This window comes from Heloderma suspectum, chromosome 1 (assembly GCF_057233095.1).
Source record: "Heloderma suspectum isolate Gila_16-S chromosome 1, 16-S_ref, whole genome shotgun sequence".
Lineage (NCBI taxonomy): Eukaryota > Metazoa > Chordata > Lepidosauria > Squamata > Helodermatidae > Heloderma > Heloderma suspectum.
In genome coordinates, this window is record NC_139458.1 from 326392837 (window position 1) to 326414691 (window position 21855).

Genomic DNA, 21855 nt, shown 5'->3' on the forward strand with positions numbered 1-21855 from the left:
AAATCTGCCATCACACACAGCCTTCACCATATTGGTTCCCCTGTCCGTGACCATGTAACTGCAGGTGAGCTGGTGCCTGACCAGCCACCCCTCCACAATGCGGCTCATGGCTTCCATAATCTCTGCGGCTGTGTGGGACTGGTCCAGGACTTGAATGTGAAGGAGGGGTCAACAATACCCATCCTTCCCACCAGTCCTGGAAGTGCTGACCACTACTGTCCCTGTGGGTGCCCACCACTGAGCTATCAGGGACAAGTAAGCATACACTCCACCCTCACTGGACCAAATGTCCAAGGTGAAGTGTACCATCTGTGACTCTGCCTGGCACAGATGGTCCAGTACTTTCTCCCTGCATCCCTGGTACAGGGAGGGCACCACTTGCCTGCTAAGGGTGGTGTGACATGGCAGCTTGTAGTAGGGCACCACAAGGGCCATCAACCTCTTGAACCCCACATTTTCAATGAGGCTGAATAGCTGGTCATCCAACACCACCATCTCACTGATGCAGTTGATGATTTGGTTGAGCACTGGAAACCTCCACCTTGTGGACCCATACTTCCCCCACCCCATCTCCTCCATGGTGGCCTGCCTAAGCCTCTTGGGGGTGAGAGACAGAAAGCTTGCAGGAATTCCAGCACCCCCAACTTTCTGCTTACCCCTGCTGCCTGCCTGCTGGGATGTGGGGCCTCTTCCCTGAACAAGACCAATTGGTGCTGCCTCCTTCAGTGCAGGAGCAGACTGCTGCTGGTGTAGTGCCCTGGCTGTTTCCCCCTGCTCAGAGATACCTTGCAGTGGTAGCAGACAGCAGTGCTGGGATCCACTCCCACCTCAAAGTGGTCCCACACAATGCTACCCTGATGTTTCTGTGAAGGAAACACAGACTGCCTGCCTTCAGTCTTGGTGGTCACCACATGAGCAGGGGGAACAATGGAAGAGGGGCCAGATGCTGGAACCTCTGCCTGATGCTCATCCGCCCCAACACCCTGGAGGATCTCCTCCTCTTCACCCTCCACCACACTGAAGACATCAGACACCTCTGATGTAACATCCATCAGCGGGTTGCCCTCTTCCACTACAGAAAGATATGGTGCTCCTATGGCAACAGTGCTACTGCTGCTGCCTGCACCAACCCCCTCGAACAGTGACCTCCAGGCACTGCAACTGGCCTCTGCACTCTGCTGCCCTACTGCACCAGGACGTGCTATCTGCTGGACGAGGGGAGAGCCAGCTTGCCTACCAGTGCTGCTAGTCCCAGCAGAACCTCGCCCACCTCTGCCCCTGCCAAAACTCCAAAGTTGCCTCATATTGGGTTGGGTTGTTTTGCCACACAGTGGAGTAGTATTGGAATAATAAGTTAATAAATGTGTGCTTTGCTCACTGTGCTGCAGTCTGGATGTATGTAGTGCTGTGCTTGACCACAACAAGCGTGCACACGCACGCACACACGCACATGCGCACACACGCACACATACCCACGAGCAAAAGAAAAGCAAATACAGAACTACCTACAAGCAAAGAAAAGGGTTTTTGTTTTAAGGAAAAGATATAGAGTTCAAAAATGGGATGCATAGAAAGAAATACAGGAATTAAAAAGGGCAGCAGAGGGGATGAGAGCCAAGAGCAAGCAAAGAAAAGAAAACTTAAAAAAAAATTAAGAATCTAGCCAGAAAAGGGGGGGGGGGCAAATAATAAGGCAAGACACGAGTAGGCTAATAGTAATATTTATATTTCTTGATTTTTTAATAAAGAATTTATAAAGACGGAAAAAAATAAATGGTTGAATAAAGGCGGGGGGGGGGAGTGAAAGAACAAGCCAAGAAGAGGCTAACTAATATGGTAAAAAAAAGTTCGTTTTTCAGTTAATAATCTAGAAAAGCAAGAAGACTGGAATGGAGAAGGACTGGGTAGGAAAAGAAGCTGCGCGCGCGCGCACACACACACACACACACACAGAAGACCTAACCAAACTTAATGAACAAATGCAGCTCTCCAACCCAACCAACTCTCTAGCTCTCGCTGTTGTGAAATGAACAAACACATGCTTTCACCAAAATACTGTATATGCAGTATTTCCTCCCCACCTCCTCCACCACTGCCACTGATTGGACATTGCTGAGTTAAGTTCAGCCCTAATTTGGCCATTTGCCCAAGCTCACTCACTGCTACTCCTTCTCCTCTAGCCTTCTCCCCTCCCTCCCTCCTTCCTCCCCCTCCCTCTCCTCCCCCTCCCTGATCTTAACGTTGATACATTTTGGAGCCAGCGTATCTGGGCTGCTCACAACACATCAGAAGAGCTCCAAATATATGAGGCGGACCGAGGCGCCTCATACGTGATTCACTTCAGTTTGGGGCACCTCGGTGCTGTTCTGATCTGCCTCGTAGTACAACAAAGCACCTCTGAATCAGCCCGCTTTGCCTCATTATTCGGGCTTCAAACTGAAGTGGTGCACAGCCCTACAAAAAAAAGCATTTATTTCTGCAAGGATGTACATTTCTTTGTTCAGGGGTTACCAATGTCATGCCCTTGGCTGCCATATCACCCCATGCAGACTTCTTAAGTTGCCTGTGAAGTTCTCCACTCCCTCCCACCTTCAAAATTTTATTTTTAATAAAAACCTTATAAAACATTAGGGCACCAGGTTTTCCTTTCTGTTCCTGTACCTGCCAGCCAGTTACTGTACTGGCGGGCAGGCAGAAAAGGAAAGAATTGCTTTGGGACTGTGTACCGTGTCTGGCTGATGACTGTGTTTTGACCTTTGCCTGTTAACGCGAACCAATCCTGCTGTAGCCTGATCCCACTTATCTGACTGCATGCCTGTGTTTTGACCTCTGGCTGATATTTGGACCACTCCTGTCTTAGCCTGAACCCCACTGGATAGAGGCCCGTATGCCTGAATGTTTGCTGATTTCACTGGCCCATTCGGACAATTGAGGGGGTGAAAGAAGCCATCACGGCTTCTTCTCCCGCCTCCACCAATGCCACATGCATGACTGCAGCTTGCAAAGGACCCCTGATGCAGCATGGGTTGCTGTGTCATCTGAACCTGGAGCATGGCATGGCTAGGGATGGACGAAAACTCCCTTACCTGTTCTCGAAGCTTGCTTCGCGGTGGGGGGGAGGCGCTTCGGTTCTCCCCCCGAAGTTCAGGCGAGGGGGGGGAGGCGCCCCACCTCGCCCGGCCAAAATTCAGGCCGGGGGGGAGGCGCCCCATCCCTTGCCAGCGAAATTCAGGCCGGGTAGAAGCGCCCCGTCTACCTGGCCACGAAAAAAAAAGTAAAAACACACACACATACCCGTGATAGGCTACGTAACGATTTTCGTAGCCTATCACGGCTAGATTTCCAAGGTCAGCCGTGATAGGCTATGTAAATCGTCACGTAGCCTATCACGGGTGACTTTGGAAAAAAAAAAAGCACATACACAAATGGCAGCTCCCATGGGGACCGCCATTTGCGTTCCTTATTTTGACACATCTAGTCTACGTAAAGATTTACGTAGACTACAGCGAAAATAAGGGCAACACAAATAGCGTTCCTTTATTTTCGCCGTAGTCTACGCAAATCTTTACGTAGACTAGACGTGCCAAAATAAGGAACGCAAATGGCAGCGCCCATGGGCCGCCGCCATTTGCGTACGCGCTTTTTTTTTTTTTCAAAGTCACCAATCGTTAGGTAGCCTATCACGGGTGTGTTTTTTTTTACTTTACTTTACTTTTTTTTTTTTGCAATGGCAGTGGCGGCAGCCGGTCGGGAGACCAGCCGCCGCCCCCGTCCCCGCCGAACCGCCGCCGGGACCCGCCGCCGAGAGGGACACTTGGCCACGGTAAGTCCCATCCGGGGGGGGGGGCCCCGGCGGAGAATTTCCCCACCAATTTCGGGGGGCCGAATGCATTGGCATTCGGCCTCCCGAAGATTTGGGGAGAAATTCTTCGCCATCCCTAGGCATGGCAGTGGTGGCTTTTCACCCACCTCACAGCCCCTGCTGCAAGCCATGGGTTGTGACATGGGTAAGAAGCAACTCTTGCTGTGCACCATGCCAGGTTCGGACGACTCTGCAACCCACACTGCATTGCAGGTAATTATGCAAATCACGGTTGCATAGGCACAGGGATGGGGGGAGAAGCCACAGGGACGGTGGGGGGAGAAGCCACGGGGACGGTGGGGGGAGAAGGGCTTCTTTCGCTCCCACAGTCATCTGAACCCAGTCATTGCATTGCTTCTGCATTAGCCCTGCACTCAGAGTCTGCTGCAGTCAAAGCAGAACAGGCCCTTTTGGCCCCCGCTGAATTTCTGCAGCGCCCCCAACTTGGCTTGCATTTGCAAGCTGAACTGTGGATTTCCCCAGATATCTGGGAACGTTTCACAATTTTTTTAAAAAAGAGGAAAAATCCACCAGCTGTCCCTGCTTGCTGCAGACTGAGTTGGGCCAGCTGGCAGAAGCTAGAACAGAGTCTGGGGGCTGAGCCCACGAAAGCTCGTCAAGCTCCAACCCCCAACTGGGTTCCTCCGGCATCCCAAATGTGGCCCTTGACATTACTTTGCACAAAGGATGTATCATACTTTGTAAAACCATTTATTTCTGCAGGATGTATTTATTTCTGCACAGGCCTTCTAACTTGCCCGTGGGCCCACCCTATCTTCTGCCCACACAGACCTTTGCCCATTGCACTCTCCACACCCCCACTGCCAGCCTCTAGATTTGCTCTTTCTCTCACACACCCCTTTCCTCCCCTTTCTCTCCCTTTCCTGTCCCTACCTTCTTCCACTCCCTTTCTACTCCTGCTCTTTCTCCCTCCCTTCCAGCCTCTAGCCTCGGTGCTATCTCTCTCCTCCACCACCAGAACATAAGAAGAGCCATGCTGGATCAGACCAGGTGCCCCCTAGTCCAGCATTCCATTCACACAGTGGCCAACCAGCTCTCAAATGGGAACCCACAAGCGGGACAGAAGTGCAACAGCACTCTCCCACCCATGTTCCCCAGCAACATGGTACCACAGGTAGCACATAGCAATCAGGACTAGTAGCCATTGATAGCCTTCTCTTCCAGGTATTTATCAAATCCTCCTCCAGGTATTTATCTATTAGCTCCCTTGTGACTCGCCAGGCCCCCACGACAGCATTACGTGACTAGCAACATCCTCCGTGGGAGGCAGTAAGTGGTGGTGCCCACAGCAGTTTCTCAAATTCCCAAATGTGCCCATGGGTCCAAAAAAGGTTGCAGACCCTGGTTTACATATTCATTGATATGTATATTTTTAAAAGGAATTTGGAAAAATATGATACTGAATTTGGAGCAGTGTGAAAGGGATTAAAAGCCAATCTGACATGCAGATTGATCTGGAATGTGGACACGTTTGATAATAAATTCATAGCAGTAGTGCCCCCCCCCCCGTGTGAATTAAATGATATACTTTGAGCATAACTCAATAGTTGCACACATAATATGCAAGCGGCCCACCACCAAGTCAACCACTGGTCCATCTAGCTCAGTTACTCAGTACTGGCTCCACTGGCTGTCCAGGTTTTCGGACAGAGATCTGACTCAGCTGTGCCTGGAGATGCCAGGAATTAAACCTGAGACCTTTTGCAGGGAAAGCATGTACTCCACCACTCAGCAGCAGCCTTTCTTGAAGTGCTTAGCATGTGCTTCTAAATCATTCCTAATACGTATCAAACAAAGACAGCTTGGCAGTATACTCAAAAGTTAGCTTTGGTCCATATTTCTTACAATACATTCCTATGCAAGTCTACTCAGAGGTAAGCCCCATCAAGTTCAGTGGGTCTTACTCCCAGGTAATGCTGTATAGGATTGCAGACTTAAAATCCTTACGTTCAAAACAAACCTCCAATTCCTTAAGAAAAAAAATAACTTTATTATATAGGATTCTTACCAGATTTTGGATAAGTCATTACAAATATATCACTATCCCTGACTTCAAAATCTTCAAATGTCTCAACATATTCTGGTTTGACAAAGAGTGATAAAAAGTAACATCCTTTAAAATTAAATAGTTTTGGTGGTTTCTCAGTTTCTGCCATACCTGAAGGGCCTGCAAAAAAAGAGAGAAGCAATTAACAAGTTTCCTGATTAGTCTTCTAGGCCACCTGCATTTATATAGGCCCCAGTCCTGGCTCTTGCATAAGCAGCCCACAGCAATGGGGTCTGGGGTAGCTGGCTGTGTCTCCTGAGATTGTGTTTTGCAGGAGACTCGGCGGGTTTCTCCACAACAACAGAAGGAAACTGAAGGAGAAGCCAATTGTGAAGCTTACCCAGATTTTTCAAGGAGCCGGCTTTGCTCCACACAGGCTCCACAAGCAAGTGTATTGTACCAGTAAAAGTTGCTTCACAATCTCCTTCTCCCCCCCCCTCCACCCCAGTGTTATTTACTCCCTTAAAGAACAATCACTAAAAGAACACAGTGTTCTTTCTGCCCTGATCAGCCAATGATGCAACCAATCAAAGCTTTGACATTAAGGCTCCTAAATGCATTATTTCAATTCATGGGAATCTAGTAACTCCAGGAGTGTACATTTCAGGGACAAGCCTCATTGACAACAATGGGAGTTACTTCTGAGTAGACACACACAGGTTTGTGCTGGGAAAAACAGAGGGGAAATGAAGGGATGGGAAACTAGTCCCCTTGTAGCAGCCATATCGGGGGTCAGACTAAGTAGCCTCATGCAGTCTCATGCTTCATGTTCTTGCTGAGCTCTTTCTCCCTTGAATATATTGTTGTAAGCTGACGAGACACAGGAATTCCTTATCTTGTCAAAGGTCATACAGTTGTATATCTTGTTCTCTGCTGTTCTCTTCTGTTCTCTCCTTATCATGGCTACCCTATAACCCAGTTCTTGTATTATAAACAATGGTGCTGGGAAAAGAAATGTTGAGGACTGCAACCCCACGCGGGAGGGGGAGGAGGAGCCGTTTCATATGTGTCACAATGTCTATAAAACCAATGTGCTGATGTATTTCGGGGCTTCTGGCTCTTTGGAAATGATTCCAGCCTTAAGCCCGCACGCTAAATAAAGAATCTCTTTTTCCTTCACTCCGTGGTCTCTCTGACTCTGGGTTCTGCAACATAAATGGTGCCGTGACTCAGATGTGGCAGGCTCTGAGCCAGACAGGTGGCAGTTGCCTGCTCTTGATCGCCGCACCGGGAAGACGAGCTCGGCGCATGCCTCCCTTTCTTGGCGCCACCGACCTTTTTGTCGAGTGAATGGGAGAAAGCCTGCACTGGGATCGCCCAAACGGCAGCGAGCGGCAAGAGAACCTTGGGAAGCGGAGGAAGGAACTTGAGCCCTGCCTGTATCGCAGCTGCAATTGCGTTGAAACCCACATTGGAAGCCTTCAGGAGAAAGGCAAGTATATGGGAAAAAGAGGGCCCCGCCTTTAGGGAGAAAGGCCACTGGGCAGAAAAAAAGAGGGCCCCGCCTTATGAAGAAGGTCAGTGTTGGTGGTATACGTATACAAAAAGAACCTACTCCTTGCGGGTAGAAGGGGGGCCTGATCACACCCCCGAGTGGGCGCCAGTACCCAGCACGCCAGTACTCAGTAGGAAGCTGAGGAAGCTGGGGAAGCCGTTTTCCGCTCTGGTAAAAAGTGGGAAAAGTGGGTGGCAGGGACATATGGATGCAGTGGAGAGAATGATGATTGTGTGAGTGGCTACTGCGGTTTCTGAAGCATACCGTTGACCGTCCGGGTGCCCAGGCCAGTAGCAAAGTGCGTGGTGTGAAAAATCCTCTTGTGTCGGCCAGTGAGACCCCTTACTCACTGACTAATTCCCATTCCCTAATTGTGTCTGTCTTCAATTTAGGAGGGAGGCTATGGGTGGTGGGGGAAGCAAACCTTGCACCCCCTTGAGATGTATGTCAAACAAAGAAGGAAAAAGTTTTTTTTTAAAGATTCAGAATAGAGAGAGAAAACAGCAAAAGCTCAAGGTCGAGCTGAGAGGAAAAAAAGAACAAGATCTGAGGCTGTTTATTAGAAAAATGTTGCAGGACAGTCTGGCTTTTAACAAAGCGTGGGAGTGTGAGAGTGTAAGGCCGAAGAAGTAGCTGTTAGCCTAGCGTGCCGAGAAGGGGGGGGCAGGAAAATTGCCCACAACGTTCTGAGTTGTGCAACATCATCACCTCGCCTAATTGAGATGAAATCCCTAAGAAATGGAAACTGAAAATGAAGACCCAGAAGATGAAGGCAAAATAGAAAATAAAGGTGAAGAATCAGCCCCCAGAGCACAGGCTAGACCCCTCTTCGAGTGAAAAGTGTGTCATAAGACTGTCCCAAAGCAGAATGAAGCGGAAAGACCATGTTGAAGATCTCTGTCAAGGTAACCGTGTTTAGCTTTGAACTGTGTTAGAATTGCATAGAGCCTGTAGCTACTGACCATCGGCTATATGATTTCTGAAGAGCGTAACCATTAAGCTTTTGCCGTGAGATTCCCTGCAATGAAGAAATCTCACTGATTTGAGTGTCCAGTGTTACACTGCCTAAGTGTGTGTGCTAAAGAGACCGAGAAACCAGACAGCATGTTCCTGGCCAAGCCAAAATCATGCTACTACCATGCTCCTGAAAGCTGCAATAAACTGTGTAAGCTGGGAGACCCAACCTGATTGAGAAGAAAAGAAGATATTGGAGCAACTGTCTTAAAAAACAATGAGATCTGTGTAGCTGGCTGGCTGACACTGTCAGTGATGTTACAACTTTAAATTAAGACTGTTTTCCTGTTTGAGACCCCAGCAAAGAAAGCTGACACGAGTTATTTGTTGCCCGTGACAAAGCAAGAATTTGGCTGCCCTGTACCTCATCGTGTCCTGTTTTAAGCTTGGGATTTACAAATACAAACAAACTGAGAAGCTTGCCTTTGAAGTCCTGCAAATCACCCCACCGCCTCCCCGAAGATTAATGGCTGCTTGAAAAATGCAAGTATAAGGCGATGCCCATCAACCCCCAGCGTCCTGAGTTTCAGCACTCAGTGTTTCAGTGCTTTCGTGTACCAGGTTAGAAGAAAAAAAAAAAAGAGTAAGTTTTTAAAATGTCTGTGAGAGAACCTGACAGAAGTAAAATAAAATTTACAGAGGAGTTGCCCAAGTTAAAGCATCATGGCTAGAGAGCTGAGCTGTGCCGCTCTGTTTAAACAGAAGCCTTGCTAAAAAGTTAAAGGCCCTTGTCTGTCAGAAGGGGTGTAGGGCCACACTTTCCCTTTTTAAACTGATGCAAAAGTGGAGAGCCTTTGCTGCAAACATCGCATCTTCATTGCCCAGAGCCGTCTCTGTTTGCCTCCATCATCATCTGGGCTTTTTAGAGACACTCTGCACATGGACTAAAATTTTAAATTGTCAAAGACTTGCCATGGACAGTGCTATGAAGCTTTTGATAAACTTGAACTCTCATCGCTGTGGACCGTGTGTCTATGTTTGTAGTCAGCTCAGTGTACAGCAGGCTGAGTTTGATCTATAACTTTTAAATTTCCTTCTGCCAGAACTCATGCAGCATAGAGTTGCCAATGCAAAAATGGTGACCTAGAACACTGCGTGTGTGGGTATGCCCGTCCCTTGATTTTAATGAGCCCTGAGCTTTCAGCCAGAAGAGCAGTATAATTGCTGGATCTGCTCCATCATGCCTTACCATGCAAAAGGTGTTTTCCATTCATTGTGTTAAACTGCAGAAAAAGTTTGTTGTATATATTTTATGATTTCTTAAATATCATAAAATATATGTGATATTTGCAGATTAGTGTTAGTTGCAACTCCAAATGATACTAAGTGTGGTTCCCAATGGATGACAAGGAAAAAAGACAAAAGCAAGTAAAAAAGAAGGAATAGAGAAAGTAGCAGACAGATAGAGAAGAGAGAAGAAAGAAAAGAAAGAAAAGGCAAGAGGCAAAGAAAAAACATTTATAAAAAAGAAGCGTGGCCATAGTTGCCCCCAGGATAAATTAAAAGCAGCTGATTGAGCTTATTACCTGGGGTAAAGTAGCCACAATAATGTAATAGTTCTTTAAAATGAAGAAAATGTAACTAGAAGGAGAAGAAGAACCTATCCCAAATGTGTGTCATTGGGACTAGTGTAAGGCAGAAAGGTTTAAGTAAGTGAGTTTAACTTGAAAAAGATAAATAAAGAGACAAGGCTGGTGCATGGAGCAGAAAGTTTTAGGTAAAAGGTTTGAAACATGATCTGCAATACAGGCAGATCAGCAAAGAAAAAGAAAGCAAAAGAAAGAGAAAAAATTTGTCTTCCCATACTAATGAATAAAAGTGTTATCAAGCACTTTAAGAAGCGAAGTTGTTTACAGGAAGCTGTGCCTGAGAACCAAACACTTCTAGCCTATGCTGAAAATGCTTGCTAGTGTTGTGCTGCCTCATGGGTACCATGTATGGTATAAAAACCCATTTAGCCCAACAGCTCGTGGTTCAGAGAAGCTGTCTGATCCAACCATTAAGTACGCCTGTGTGCTGTAAGTTACCCAATAAAGTCTCCTTGTAAGTAACCCCCCCCCCGCTGAAATCCCAAAACACAAGTGGGGCTAGAGCGCCTCACCCAGTATCAAACCCTGCTGTTAAAAGCCATAAAGGCAGGTATAAAGAAGTCAATTAATATGACCAAAGTGTCTAAAGTGCTGCAAGGTGCCACCGAGGCCCCAGAGCGTACTTAGAGCGTCTTTCAAATGCCTATTGCCAGTATACCTCCCTCAACCCAGAGGCCCAAGAAGACATGGATGAAAGAAGAAAAGAAGAAGACCTGGCAGAGGCAAAAGATTCTTAAAAAAGAACCAGTGTGCCCAGTGTGGACAAGATGGACATTAGTGGCATGAATGCCCAAATAAAATAAATCAAATACACAAAGGAAAAAACCAAAGGGGCCAGAATGGGCGAAGAGGGAGACAGCTTGAGAGGGGCCGTGACATTGACTGTGAGGGGCCATGACATTGACTTCATAATTGACACTGGAGCAGCATCAAAGGCAAGCAAAAGTTAGCCTTAAACAAGAAGTTCAAACACTGAGCAAAGTTCTTCAAGCCCAGCCTTGCTTTGTCTTAAAAAAATAAGCCATTCCCATCACAGAAGCTCATCCTTTCCAACCAAGAGTTAAAGTATGAGTTAAAGAGGGAAAAATAACCCTTTGACTCCCAGATAAAAAGGACTGAAAACTGTCATACTTTCCACCCCCGCAGCTATGAAAGCAGCTAGAATTAAACCCTGGATACACTGGACACGAGTCAAGAGAGGGAGAGGGGGAAAGTAGACTATAAACAGAAATCCTGAAAATCCTTTGGTAGCAGAGGAAATCATTCTGAAAAAGCAGTAAGAAGACTCAGGCTAGACCTTACTGTGGACACACCGGGAGACTGTCCCCCTACGTACGGTCAGACCTGCAACTAGAGAATTGAAGAAGGGGACTAGACCCTACTGCAGCTTGCCAGGTGAATAGCTGCCCAGCGTACGGTCAGATCCCAAAGAAGATCAAACATGCGTATTGTAGTGTTGTAGTGTTAGTAGTGTTGCATTGTGTTTCCTTAATAAGGTGCAAAAGGGGGGGTCTGCCCCTGGAAAAAGAAGTTTGTCCCAGTGATTTGCTGATAATTACTGGCTTCACCTGGCTAACATCACGAGAGTAAAACATTTTTGTTTGCCAAGAGGTATACCTGCAAACAGGCTTATTAGCTCTTGCCTAATACCTGTCTGTAGACATCCTGGGAAAATTCAAAAAGATACCATGTTAAGAGTTTATGGTGTAAGTTTAACTTATTCCCAAAATGCTAATTGGGGCGTGGTTGCAAAGATCCTACCCCCTACAGAGTTCACTCTACGCACCCCCATCGTTGCTGAAACAAATACTACGTGTGCACGAATGCTTAATTGTCAAAAATTTTCCAGAAAATATAAAGCTATCCCTGGCCCCCTTCCACTGTAATAAAATTCAAAACATATCTTTTAATAATGCCCACATACTTTTGCCTCATGGATGGTTTTAGACATGTAGTTCCCGCACTTGGTCATTCATTCCTGCCAACTTGTCTAATAACCACCCATGTTGCCTCAGCCGCCAATTGAACTGGTGCCAATTCTTCCCCTGTAGCCCGAGAAAATCCGTCGACGGCAGCCTCGAGCACTCCAACTAACTAAAAATTGTAATAGTCATGTGCAGTTATATTTTGACTCAGAAAAATTGGCCTTAGCAATGTCACTGGTTAGGGTTCCAGGTTTAGCCTTGGCTAATGGTCTAAAGATCAACCTCACGAGCATTGTCATTGTTAAATAAAGAGTTGCGTGATCTAAGAGGTGCAGTTCTAGAAAATAGACCTGGTACAGATTACCTCTTCCTTCTTCATCATTTAAGTTGTGAGACCCACCAAAAGCTCTGTTGTTTTAACTTAACTGATAATGGCAATGCTGTAGATGAACAGATCAACAAGCTGCACAATATAGTAGCTAACAAAACAATAAGACAAAATAATTAGCTAAATTAGTTAACCCCTTGGATCTTAGCTAGCTTAAAAGCATTGTTCATCCTAATTCTACCAGTGTTGTTCATAAAGATACTGTTATGTCTCTGTGTTCCTTGTCTTATGCGCTGTTTAACCAATCTGTTTTATGTCTCAGCTAGTAAAACTGCTGCCCTCTATGCTCTAATAGCCCAACAAGAGGCTAAGTAATATGTATGTCACAAAAAGCTTTGTATAGTTATCAGAAATGCTATAATTGTAATGAAATTATGCATTTAAGGGGGGAATGTAGCAGCCATATCGGGGGTCAGACTAAGTAGCCTCATGCAGTCTCATGCTTCATGTTCTTGCTGAGCTCTTTCTCCCTTGAATATATTGTTGTAAGCTGATGAGACACAGGAATTCCTTATCTTGTCAAAGGTCATACAGTTGTATATCTTGTTCTCTGCTGTTCTCTTCTGTTCTCTCCTTATCATGGCTACCCTATAACCCAGTTCTTGTATTATAAACAATGGTGCTGGGAAAAGAAATGTTGAGGACTGCAACCCCACGCGGGAGGGGGAGGAGGAGCCGTTTCATATGTGTCACAATGTCTATAAAACCAATGTGCTGATGTATTTCGGGGCTTCTAGCTCTTTGGAAATGATTCCAGCCTTAAGCCCGCGCGTTAAATAAAGAATCTCTTTTTCCTTCACTCCGTGGTCTCTCTGACTCTGGGTTCTGCAACACCCTTTCTAACCCAATGCTGTGCAGAATCCAGTGATCAAAGATGGAAGTAGTTATTCTGAATGGCAATAAACAAAACAACAGAAAATCATAGCTTCAGGAAAGGGCTTTACAGCCTTTAGGGAATTAGTGCTTTAAAATCTGCTATTTCAATCGAAGGGGATCTCTGTAAATGCTGGTGTGTGCATTCAGGGGACAAGCCTCATTGACCACAATGGGAGTTACTTCTGAGTAGACACTAACTGGTTTGTGCAGGGACAGAAAACACACAGGAAACACCCCTTGACTGGGGTCATGGTGAAAGGCACACCCATGGGCAGGGCTAGCATACCTGAGGTAAATGCGGGGTTTGGGGCATACAGCAACTATACCGGGGAGAACCCGACTTGAGGAAAAGATTCAGACTTTTTAAGCAGTCTCAGGAAATCCGTTTTTTCTGTGATAAGCTCTGGGGTGGCTGCTGGATGGTCACGACATCATATATCCCTAACATTCTCCAAACACAGCCAGCTCAGAGTAAATTGCTCATGGAGACACCCCCTCTGTAATATGGAGAATGAGAAGAGCTGAGTGTGATGAAAGTGAGATGATCATACATCCCCTCTGTTTTTCGCAGCACAAACATACTCTACTCAGAAGTAACTCCCATTGTTGTCAATGAGGCTTGTCCCCGAAATGCACACTCCTGGAGTTACTAGATTCCCATGAATCAAAATAACGCATTTAGGAGCCTTGATGTCGAAGCTTCGATTGATCACATCATCAGTTGGTCAGGGCAGAAAGAACATTGTGTTCTTTTAGTGATTGTTTTTTTAATGGAGTAAATAATACTGTGGCTGGGGAAGAGAGACAGACAGAGAAGGAGAGTGATTTATGTAGTGACAAAGGAAGAAAACTCCTGGGATTTTATCAAAGGTCAAAGGGGGGAGGAGCCTGGAGGGGGGGAGCCTGTCTTATTGGTTGAGCAGCCCCTGCCCATCAGATGACGTTCACTCCAACCCCAACCTGGAAGTAAGTTCTGTGAAGTGACTTTTACTGCTGCGATACACGTGCTCATGGAGCCCTGCATGGAGGAAAGCTGGCTCCTTGAAAAATTTGGGTAAGTCAGGATTGGCTTCTCCTTCTGTCTCCTTCCGTTGTCAGGGAGAACCCCCCTAGGTGATGTAGCAGCATTTTATTTCATTTTGAGAGCGCCTGTTTGGAAAATATAAGGCAGCAACACTCACAAACCTCCTTTTCTCATACACACTTGGAGCATCCTCTACATTCTTTGGGAGAAAGGGCAAAAGAAGCTGCCTCAAACTGAAGAGTGATCCATCTCGTTTAGACTACTGTAATGCGCTCTACGTGGGGTTACCCTTGAAGATGGTTCGGAAGCTGCAGCTGGTACAGAATGCGGCGCCTCGCCTGATTAAAGGCAGCCACCAGTGAGATCACATCACTCCAGTGCTGAAGGAGCTGCACTGGCTACCAGTTGTTTTCCAGGCCAAATTCAAGGTGTTGGTTTTGACCTTTAAAACCCTATACGGTTCCGGCCCAGCTTATCTCAAGGAGCGCCTCCAGCAGACAGGCCACTCAACAAGATCAGCCTCGGATGGCCTTCTCTCTGTCCCATCAGCCAGGACAGCTAGTGAGAATGAGGGAGAGGGCCTTCTCTGTGGTGGCCCCCACTCTGTGGAACTCCCTCCCTAGGGAACTCTGCCATGCCCCCTCTTTAATGAGCTTCCACCATGCATTAAAAACATGGTTGTTCAGGCAGGCATTTGGGGTAGGCTGGGGTAATTTTAGAAATGTGATGTTTTTAATGTTGAATTTTATTGTATAAACTGTTTTTATTGTTGTACACTGCCCAGAGTGGCTGGGTGACCAGCCAGATGGGCAATTAATAAATTCAATAAATAAATCAATCAATCTGGTCTGCTGCTATCTGCACTGCCTGGCAGTGAATCTCCAAAGTGTCAGGTAGAGAAGAAGGCTTGTGGTACAGTAGTAAAGGATATGCTTTGATCTCAGGTTCAACCTCCGGCATTCCCAGGTAGAGCCGGCAAAGACCCCTGTCTGAAACCCTGGAGAGTCACTGCCAGTAAGTGTAGACAAAACTGAGCTAGATGAACCAATGGTGTGACTTGGTATAACGTAGATTCTTGTGCCCGTCCTGGCTACATTTCCTGAGATGGTTCCTAACTCCCGGTAGATCCATACTATTAAGGAGGAGGACGTTATCCTTGTATATAGATATGATTGCACTAGGGTTGTTACTTCTATAATGTGAAGTATGCAAAACTTAGCCTGAACTCTTCTCATAATCTCAAAATTCATTCATTCATGCGTTTTATCTTTTAAAGGTTCTATCTTTTCAAAACATTTATCAACCAAAGCCTTTTATAATAGAATAAAACAAATAAGAAACAAATAAAAAATAACATTTTAGGTAATACATGTTTTATACCTGTGGGGAAAACAGTTGTTTGGGGCAAAAGTCATGATGGAAAGCATTAAGTTGCATGCAGTCAAGCCCTTTCCTAATAAATTATTGCTGCAATCCTATATCAAATTGCTAACAATAACAATTTAAAATTATCTCTGTGTTTTTTCCTTGATAATTCTTGAATACTGGTTTGCTACTTCCTTCCATAAAGCCCCAAAATGTCTAGCAAATGTCTAGTTTCCTTTGAATTGCATGTGGTATATAATTAACACAGCTATCAAAAGCAAACCTGGATTGCTTTGTAACGTCTCTAAAGTTGAACTTGACTGAAGCAACTTTTGTATCTGTTATGCCAAGAATGACCGTAGGCATCGTGGGCATGGGGGAAAATGGCAATGGGTGTTGTTAGTCAAGGCCACAGGGGGATGGGGGGTCTTCACGACAACAGAATGAGAAGCGTGTTGGAGTATTACCCCAATTTTCATGGAATCAGCTTTGGTCCATCAGGGACACATGAAGCAAGATTAGCTGAGTGTAGTGTACCTTTAAAATCTGGTTTCCGGGGGTCACACAGTGCTTGAAAAGAGCATACTTCCAGGTGGGATGGGGGTGGGGAGTAGAACTGAATGTCATCAAACTGGTAGGGGCTGCTCAACCAATGAGAGAGGTTTGTTTCTCACTTCTGTCCAGGCTCTCTGCTTCTACTACGTTATTAAGAATGGAGAGCAACTGATTTTCCCTGTGTGTGCAGATTTCCCTGAAGAAACCAAAATCCCCAATTCTCCAGTGCAGCATCTGAAGGTTCCTGAGAGCTCCCACCACACCCAAATTTCGCTGCATCCCAGCAATCTGCTGCGGAGTTATTGTTCTCATCTCATCCCATTTTTCCCCATGTGAGCACTTTTGCCTATTGCTTCCAACCCCCCTTCCTTCCCTTCTCCTTCCCTGCTTGCAATGAGAAGCCGTTACTGTGATAAAGCAGAGAAGTGGTTTTACATAACAATGGAGAAATGACTTTATAGCAGAGAAACTACAGAGCATCAAAGAAGCACAACATCACAATAGCAATTTAAGAGAGCCAAGGGAAGCAAAAGAGCGCTTTAGGGCAAGTTACTAAAGTCAGCCTTTAACCTTTTCACTGCAGGGGAGCAAGATTTATTTCTTACTTCTGAGTAAACATGCACAGAAAGTGTGTGTTGGGGGAGATATGTTGAGATTAAAAGCAGGCTAGCTAAGGTGAATGAGTGTCCCCACCATTGTGGTATGGTGAGGGACTGCTGCTGCTGCACTCCTGGGATTTTCTCAATGGGAATGGGAAAAACCATTTCCCTTGGGGAAACAAGAGGGAATGAGACACCCCACCCCCTTGACCATGTCACTGTGTAATGGCCCCAGGCCTGTAACCAAGTAGTTTTAGAGGGGCCTAGAGATCCATAATGCTTTCTGCTTTTATTAATTGTTAGTGCAATTCTCTTGCAAGCTGGGTCTCTTGGGTGGTAAGATGAGTCAAAGGTTGATATCCCCACCTCAGCACATTCCAGGCTAATGAGCTCTGGTATCTTATCAGTGCCTAGGATGTGCCTAGGAAGTGAAGCTCTGTTTGTCTTAAAGCTACAGGTGTCTATGCTGGGAAAGTTCTGATTGTTTTCGTTCTGAACAAGCACGGTTAGTCTGTGCTGGGAAAGTTGCAGATGAACGCTGATTAGCTCGTGCTTCTGTCATGCTGCCTCACTGCTAACATGTATGGTATAAAACCCATCTTACCCCTTGGCTCTGGGTTCAGAGAAGCTGTCTGATCCAACCATTGGGTAAGCCTGTGCACTGTAAGTACTCAATAAAGTCTCCTTGAAAGCAAACCTGGATCTGGCTTATCATTACCTCGGCACCTTTAAACTCTGGAAGCCCACGGCCAGGGCATACAATTGGCGCAGCGAACAGGGTGCCAAGAGAACTGATATGTTCAGATTCAAAGGGAAGGAGGATGCGGTTGTCAGCGTACAAAACCAACTCCCAGGCTGTCCACAGTTGGAGATGTGAGGTCCAGTCGCAAAGCAATCGGTGGTCCTGAGCGGACCAGGAGCATGCCCAGAGGTGGTGGAGGATTGCATGCCAGTGGGTCTGGAAACTGTGTTGGAATCTCTGCAGCTGGAAAAGGGGTCAGCTAAGGAGGTGCAGAGTGCAGGAACTCTGGTATGGCTTTTGCTGACAGCATGGAGAACTGTTGGGCAGAAGGAGTTAGAGTGGAGAGACAAAGCAGAAAAGCTCAGAGACAAGCTGGGAAAAGAACAAGATTTGAAAATGTAAGTACTCAAAGTTTCCTTGTAAGTAAGCCTGGATCTGGCTTATCATTATCTTGGCACCTCTGAATTCTGGAAGTCCACAGCCAGGGCATACACACTGAGAGGGCACAGAGGCACACCCAGATTCAGGGTGGGGGGGATGGACATGGCATACTGTGGTAAAACTGCCAGGGAGCTGCTTTTAGTAAGGAAATTGGAGTAAAAGGAATTTCAGAAAATGCAGCTTTTCAAGAGATAAGCGGTTGGTTGGCAGTGGATTGGTGACAACATCATCTGTTGCAAAGGAACTCAGACTGCTCTAACTTTGCACTAAATGGCTTATGAAGACAGTCCCCAGGTCAGCAACACAATAAAACATCAATCACCCATGACTTAATTCTGGATGAGGGAGCTGATTTGGCATGTATTTTTGAGGCTTAGGTGGATGACCTGGAAGGACTTGATCTCTCTCAGCTGTATCTGCCTTGCAAACTCCATTCAGAACCAATATAAGCCTGATGGTCAGGAAGGAGGGATTCTAGTAGCCTATCAGATTGTTCTTGTTGATTGTGGTCATGTTGGGGAGGTTACTGGGGGAGGGGGCATGCTGATGCTGTCTTGTCCAGACTGGCTGGCTCAGGACGTCAGCCATCAGGTTGCACCAGTTATGTGATTGGTCCTATACATGGGACTAATTACACTTTGGAATTTGTTTACTCAACAGGACAATAGGATGCTGCTCTGAATGTGGGGTGAGTCCCTTGCCATGGTTATACCATAAAAAAGTCTGGTCCGGATTGCCTTAAAGGTTGTTTGTCCAGTCCTGAAAAAAAGCCTTTTATTTTCCTTTATTTTTCCAGTTATTGACCAGTCAAAATATAGTATTTTAGGACATGTGCTTGAATGGGTGGTAACCATGCAGCTCAAGTCACTACTGATTCAAAGCAATTATCTGGACCCTTTCAGTCTGAATCAAAAATGCCTGGAGATTGCACAAAACCACGGTAATAGAAGCTCTGATCAGGAAAGGTAGCACCAAGTCCAAGATGTCTCTAGCATGATTAATGAGCAGTGTCAAGGAAGCTATTAGAGAAAAGAAGGCTTCCTTCAGGAAATGGAAGTCTTGCCCAAATGACCGATACAGAAAGGAGCACAAACTTGTACGAAGGAAATGAAAGCAGACAAAAAGAGATTCCCCCCCGCCCCGAAGGATTGTGAGAATGATATCACTAACATCATGGTCTACAATAAAGAATTATTTAAATATATCAGAGGCAGGAAACCAGTTAGGGAGCTGGATTGGTGGATGACAACAGTGCTAAAAGAGTACTAAGGTAGGGTAAGAAGATTGCAGAGAAGCTGAAAGAATTCTTTTCATCTGTCTTCGCTGCAGAAGATGACTGCAGTGAAGACAGTTAACTATGATAGACAGGCAGATAACTATGTCTGATCTGATATTTTCAGGAAGGGAATCTGAGGAAATGAGACTAACAGTGACAAAATATGATATTCTTGACTTTACTGGCAAGGTCTTAGGGAGCCTCCTAGAATGCTGTGTACTCCTGATCCTTACCAGCCATGTATGGTTATCACACAGATGAGGAACAGCTTCATATTCAGGCCTTAGCAGTTGACTGTTTCCTCAGTTTTCTCCTAGTCCTTCTGTAACACCACCCACCTACCAACAGACCCTCCCTCTCTCTCTCTCTCTCTCTCTCTCTTTATATGGTGTGCCATATCTAGCCAGTAAAATTGACCATCTCTCCGGTTTCTGGTTTTGTTAATTCTTAAATGCCCTCTGCAAGGAATAACATCAAGAGCTAGTTTCACAGTGTACATGGAACAACCAGTTGTTTAATGGGTTCCCATTCCAGGTCCCTATTTTTAGGCTACCACATCCTATACAGTAAGTCATCTTTCCAGGTCAGTGTCTCTCTGTTTTCATTGGAACCTGAAGTTCCCAGTGGTCTAGCAACTTCCCTGAGATTCTGTAAACTAGAGTCCTTCAGTAACGCTTCTTTAAACCTTTGGTCATTTAGAAACTCAAATACTGCATCCATTTCCATGTGCTCAAATACTTCTGGTTCAGCTACCAACCCTTGATCTGAATTCATTTTATTTTCCCAGGACTTTTAGCATTTTAGCATTCTAGTCTTTTAACTCTGCTCTTTTAAATTTTTACTGTATTTGACATCTCTGCATTGCTGCTAGGTTTTATGCTGGTTGTACTTTTACACTGTAGTCTTAATGCTTTTATATTTGATATTGTTTTATGCTGTACTAGTAGTTTTAACTTTTGTAAATCGCCCAGAGAGCTTCGGCTATTGGGCGGTATAGGTATGTAATAAATAAATACATTCCTAGGATAAAAACTATTTCCTTTTTTACAGTACATTTTCATTAACCCATTACCAAATTTCTTACCACTCTCAAATTTTCAAGTTCTACTACCATACCCTTCATGACTGAGAATCAGCTGGTTTGCAATTTCTGCAGCCTGCATCAGTGTTTCTGATGCCCTGTCTTTTACCTTGACCTGTATTTCCCTGGGGATCTGAAAATAAAACTGATCCAGGCCAACTACTTCAACCTTTTTTTTCCAAACTATCCACCTGGGACCCTTTAACCCATTTCCACAACAGATCTTTCAGTTTAATTGCAAACTCCACCACAGACCTAGATCCCCCTGGGCGAACCCATATAAACCCAACTAGTACCTTTTATATACCATTTCATAGAATAGCATAGAATAGCAGGGTTGGAAGGGGCCTACAAGGCCTTAAATTCAGTATAAATTTCCTTAAATTCAGTATAAGACCCATTACTATCATCTGGCATGCTGTTAAAAACTTCAGCCAATTTCCCCCCTGATTAAAGTAAGAAGATATATCATGTAGTCCACCTCCTGAGTTCTCCAGTTCTTGGCTGCCTTCTCAAAAGTTGAATGGAATAAAGAGATGACATCTCAGGATGTTGAAAAAATATGTAGTTTTATTCTGAGGAGTTGCCCTACATGTTTTGGCCCTGACTAATATACATTGGCCTTCTTCTGGAGCTAGATTAATGAAGGAAGAAAAGGGTAACACATGCATTTTAGAATAAAACATTGATTTTAAAACATGATAATAGTAGTGAGCAGACTGCAGTTATGCCTCTGATTACTTACTCTGTATTTCTAAAAATGCTTGCAGAGATCTCTGAAAAAGATGGATCCTGTGACTGATGGCGTGTCTGACATGAAGTAGTTTATATACATGTTCCAGTTCTGTCAATGTAGTTACTGATTAGGCTCAAGGTCTCCCAGGTCACAGTCACAGGATTAATCTTGGAGACGGGGCTTTTTAAAAGGAATTTTCACAGGGGTGGGGCGGGGGGAAATGAATTCAAAAGGCCATTTTAAAATCATGTGAAAGGGCATTTTTTATCTTCATTTTAAATAACGAAAGACTTTTATTTAAATAACGAAATGTCATGGAACATGTATTTAACTAGTAAATGACTGCAGTTTAAAGAAACATGGTATTTACCATTTATATTCTATGGCATTGATACACCACAACATTTTTCTGTAATAAACAGGATCCCTGTAGTGTAGGTCAGAAGCTGCAGGATGGAATGCTGGTAGTTCAGCATCAGGTCCCTTATTATATGTAAGGCACACTACACGGTTGGCAGCAACAGTGGTCAAGGATCTGGATGGAGCCTTGAATACGCATAGGGCTTCTTTGCATGGAGCTTTTATCCTGCTGTTGAGATGGGTTACTCATGGAAGTTTGTGCATCCTTTAGATGACGTTGTTGACCTCCAGGGCGTCTCCCACGCTAAATGACCTTTATTCCATTGTTTAAAAGATCAGAGATAATGAGCCACCGAATTACCCCACTCAAGTTCCCGCCATGAAAAGAGGAAAACCCGCAATAAGAGGAGCTAGACCGCAGCACCATCTAGTGGCTGTATAATGAAACATATGGAACAC

The 21855-nt window shown here is 45.2% G+C and overlaps 1 protein-coding gene across 5 annotated transcripts in view; it reads right to left on the reverse strand.

Moving 5' to 3' along the window:
• Positions 1–21228, reverse strand: part of LOC146359455 (amine sulfotransferase-like) — a 52300-nt gene extending 31072 nt beyond the window's left edge. The window contains exons 1-3 of one of the 5 annotated variants that reach the window (XM_084827387.1): positions 21046–21100; positions 17479–17818; positions 5892–6050 (exon numbers count right to left, since the gene is read on the reverse strand). In XM_084827387.1, the coding sequence (XP_084683513.1) occupies positions 5892–6039 (148 nt within the window). In that variant the 5' untranslated portion in view covers positions 6040–6050; positions 17479–17818; positions 21046–21100. Of the gene's footprint in view, positions 1–5891; positions 6051–17478; positions 17819–19452; positions 19546–21045 lie in introns of those variants that run through there. The other 4 variants (XM_084827386.1, XM_084827385.1, XM_084827384.1 and 1 more) reach the window with 4 other exon arrangements.
• Between the last annotated feature and the right edge of the window lie 627 nt (positions 21229–21855).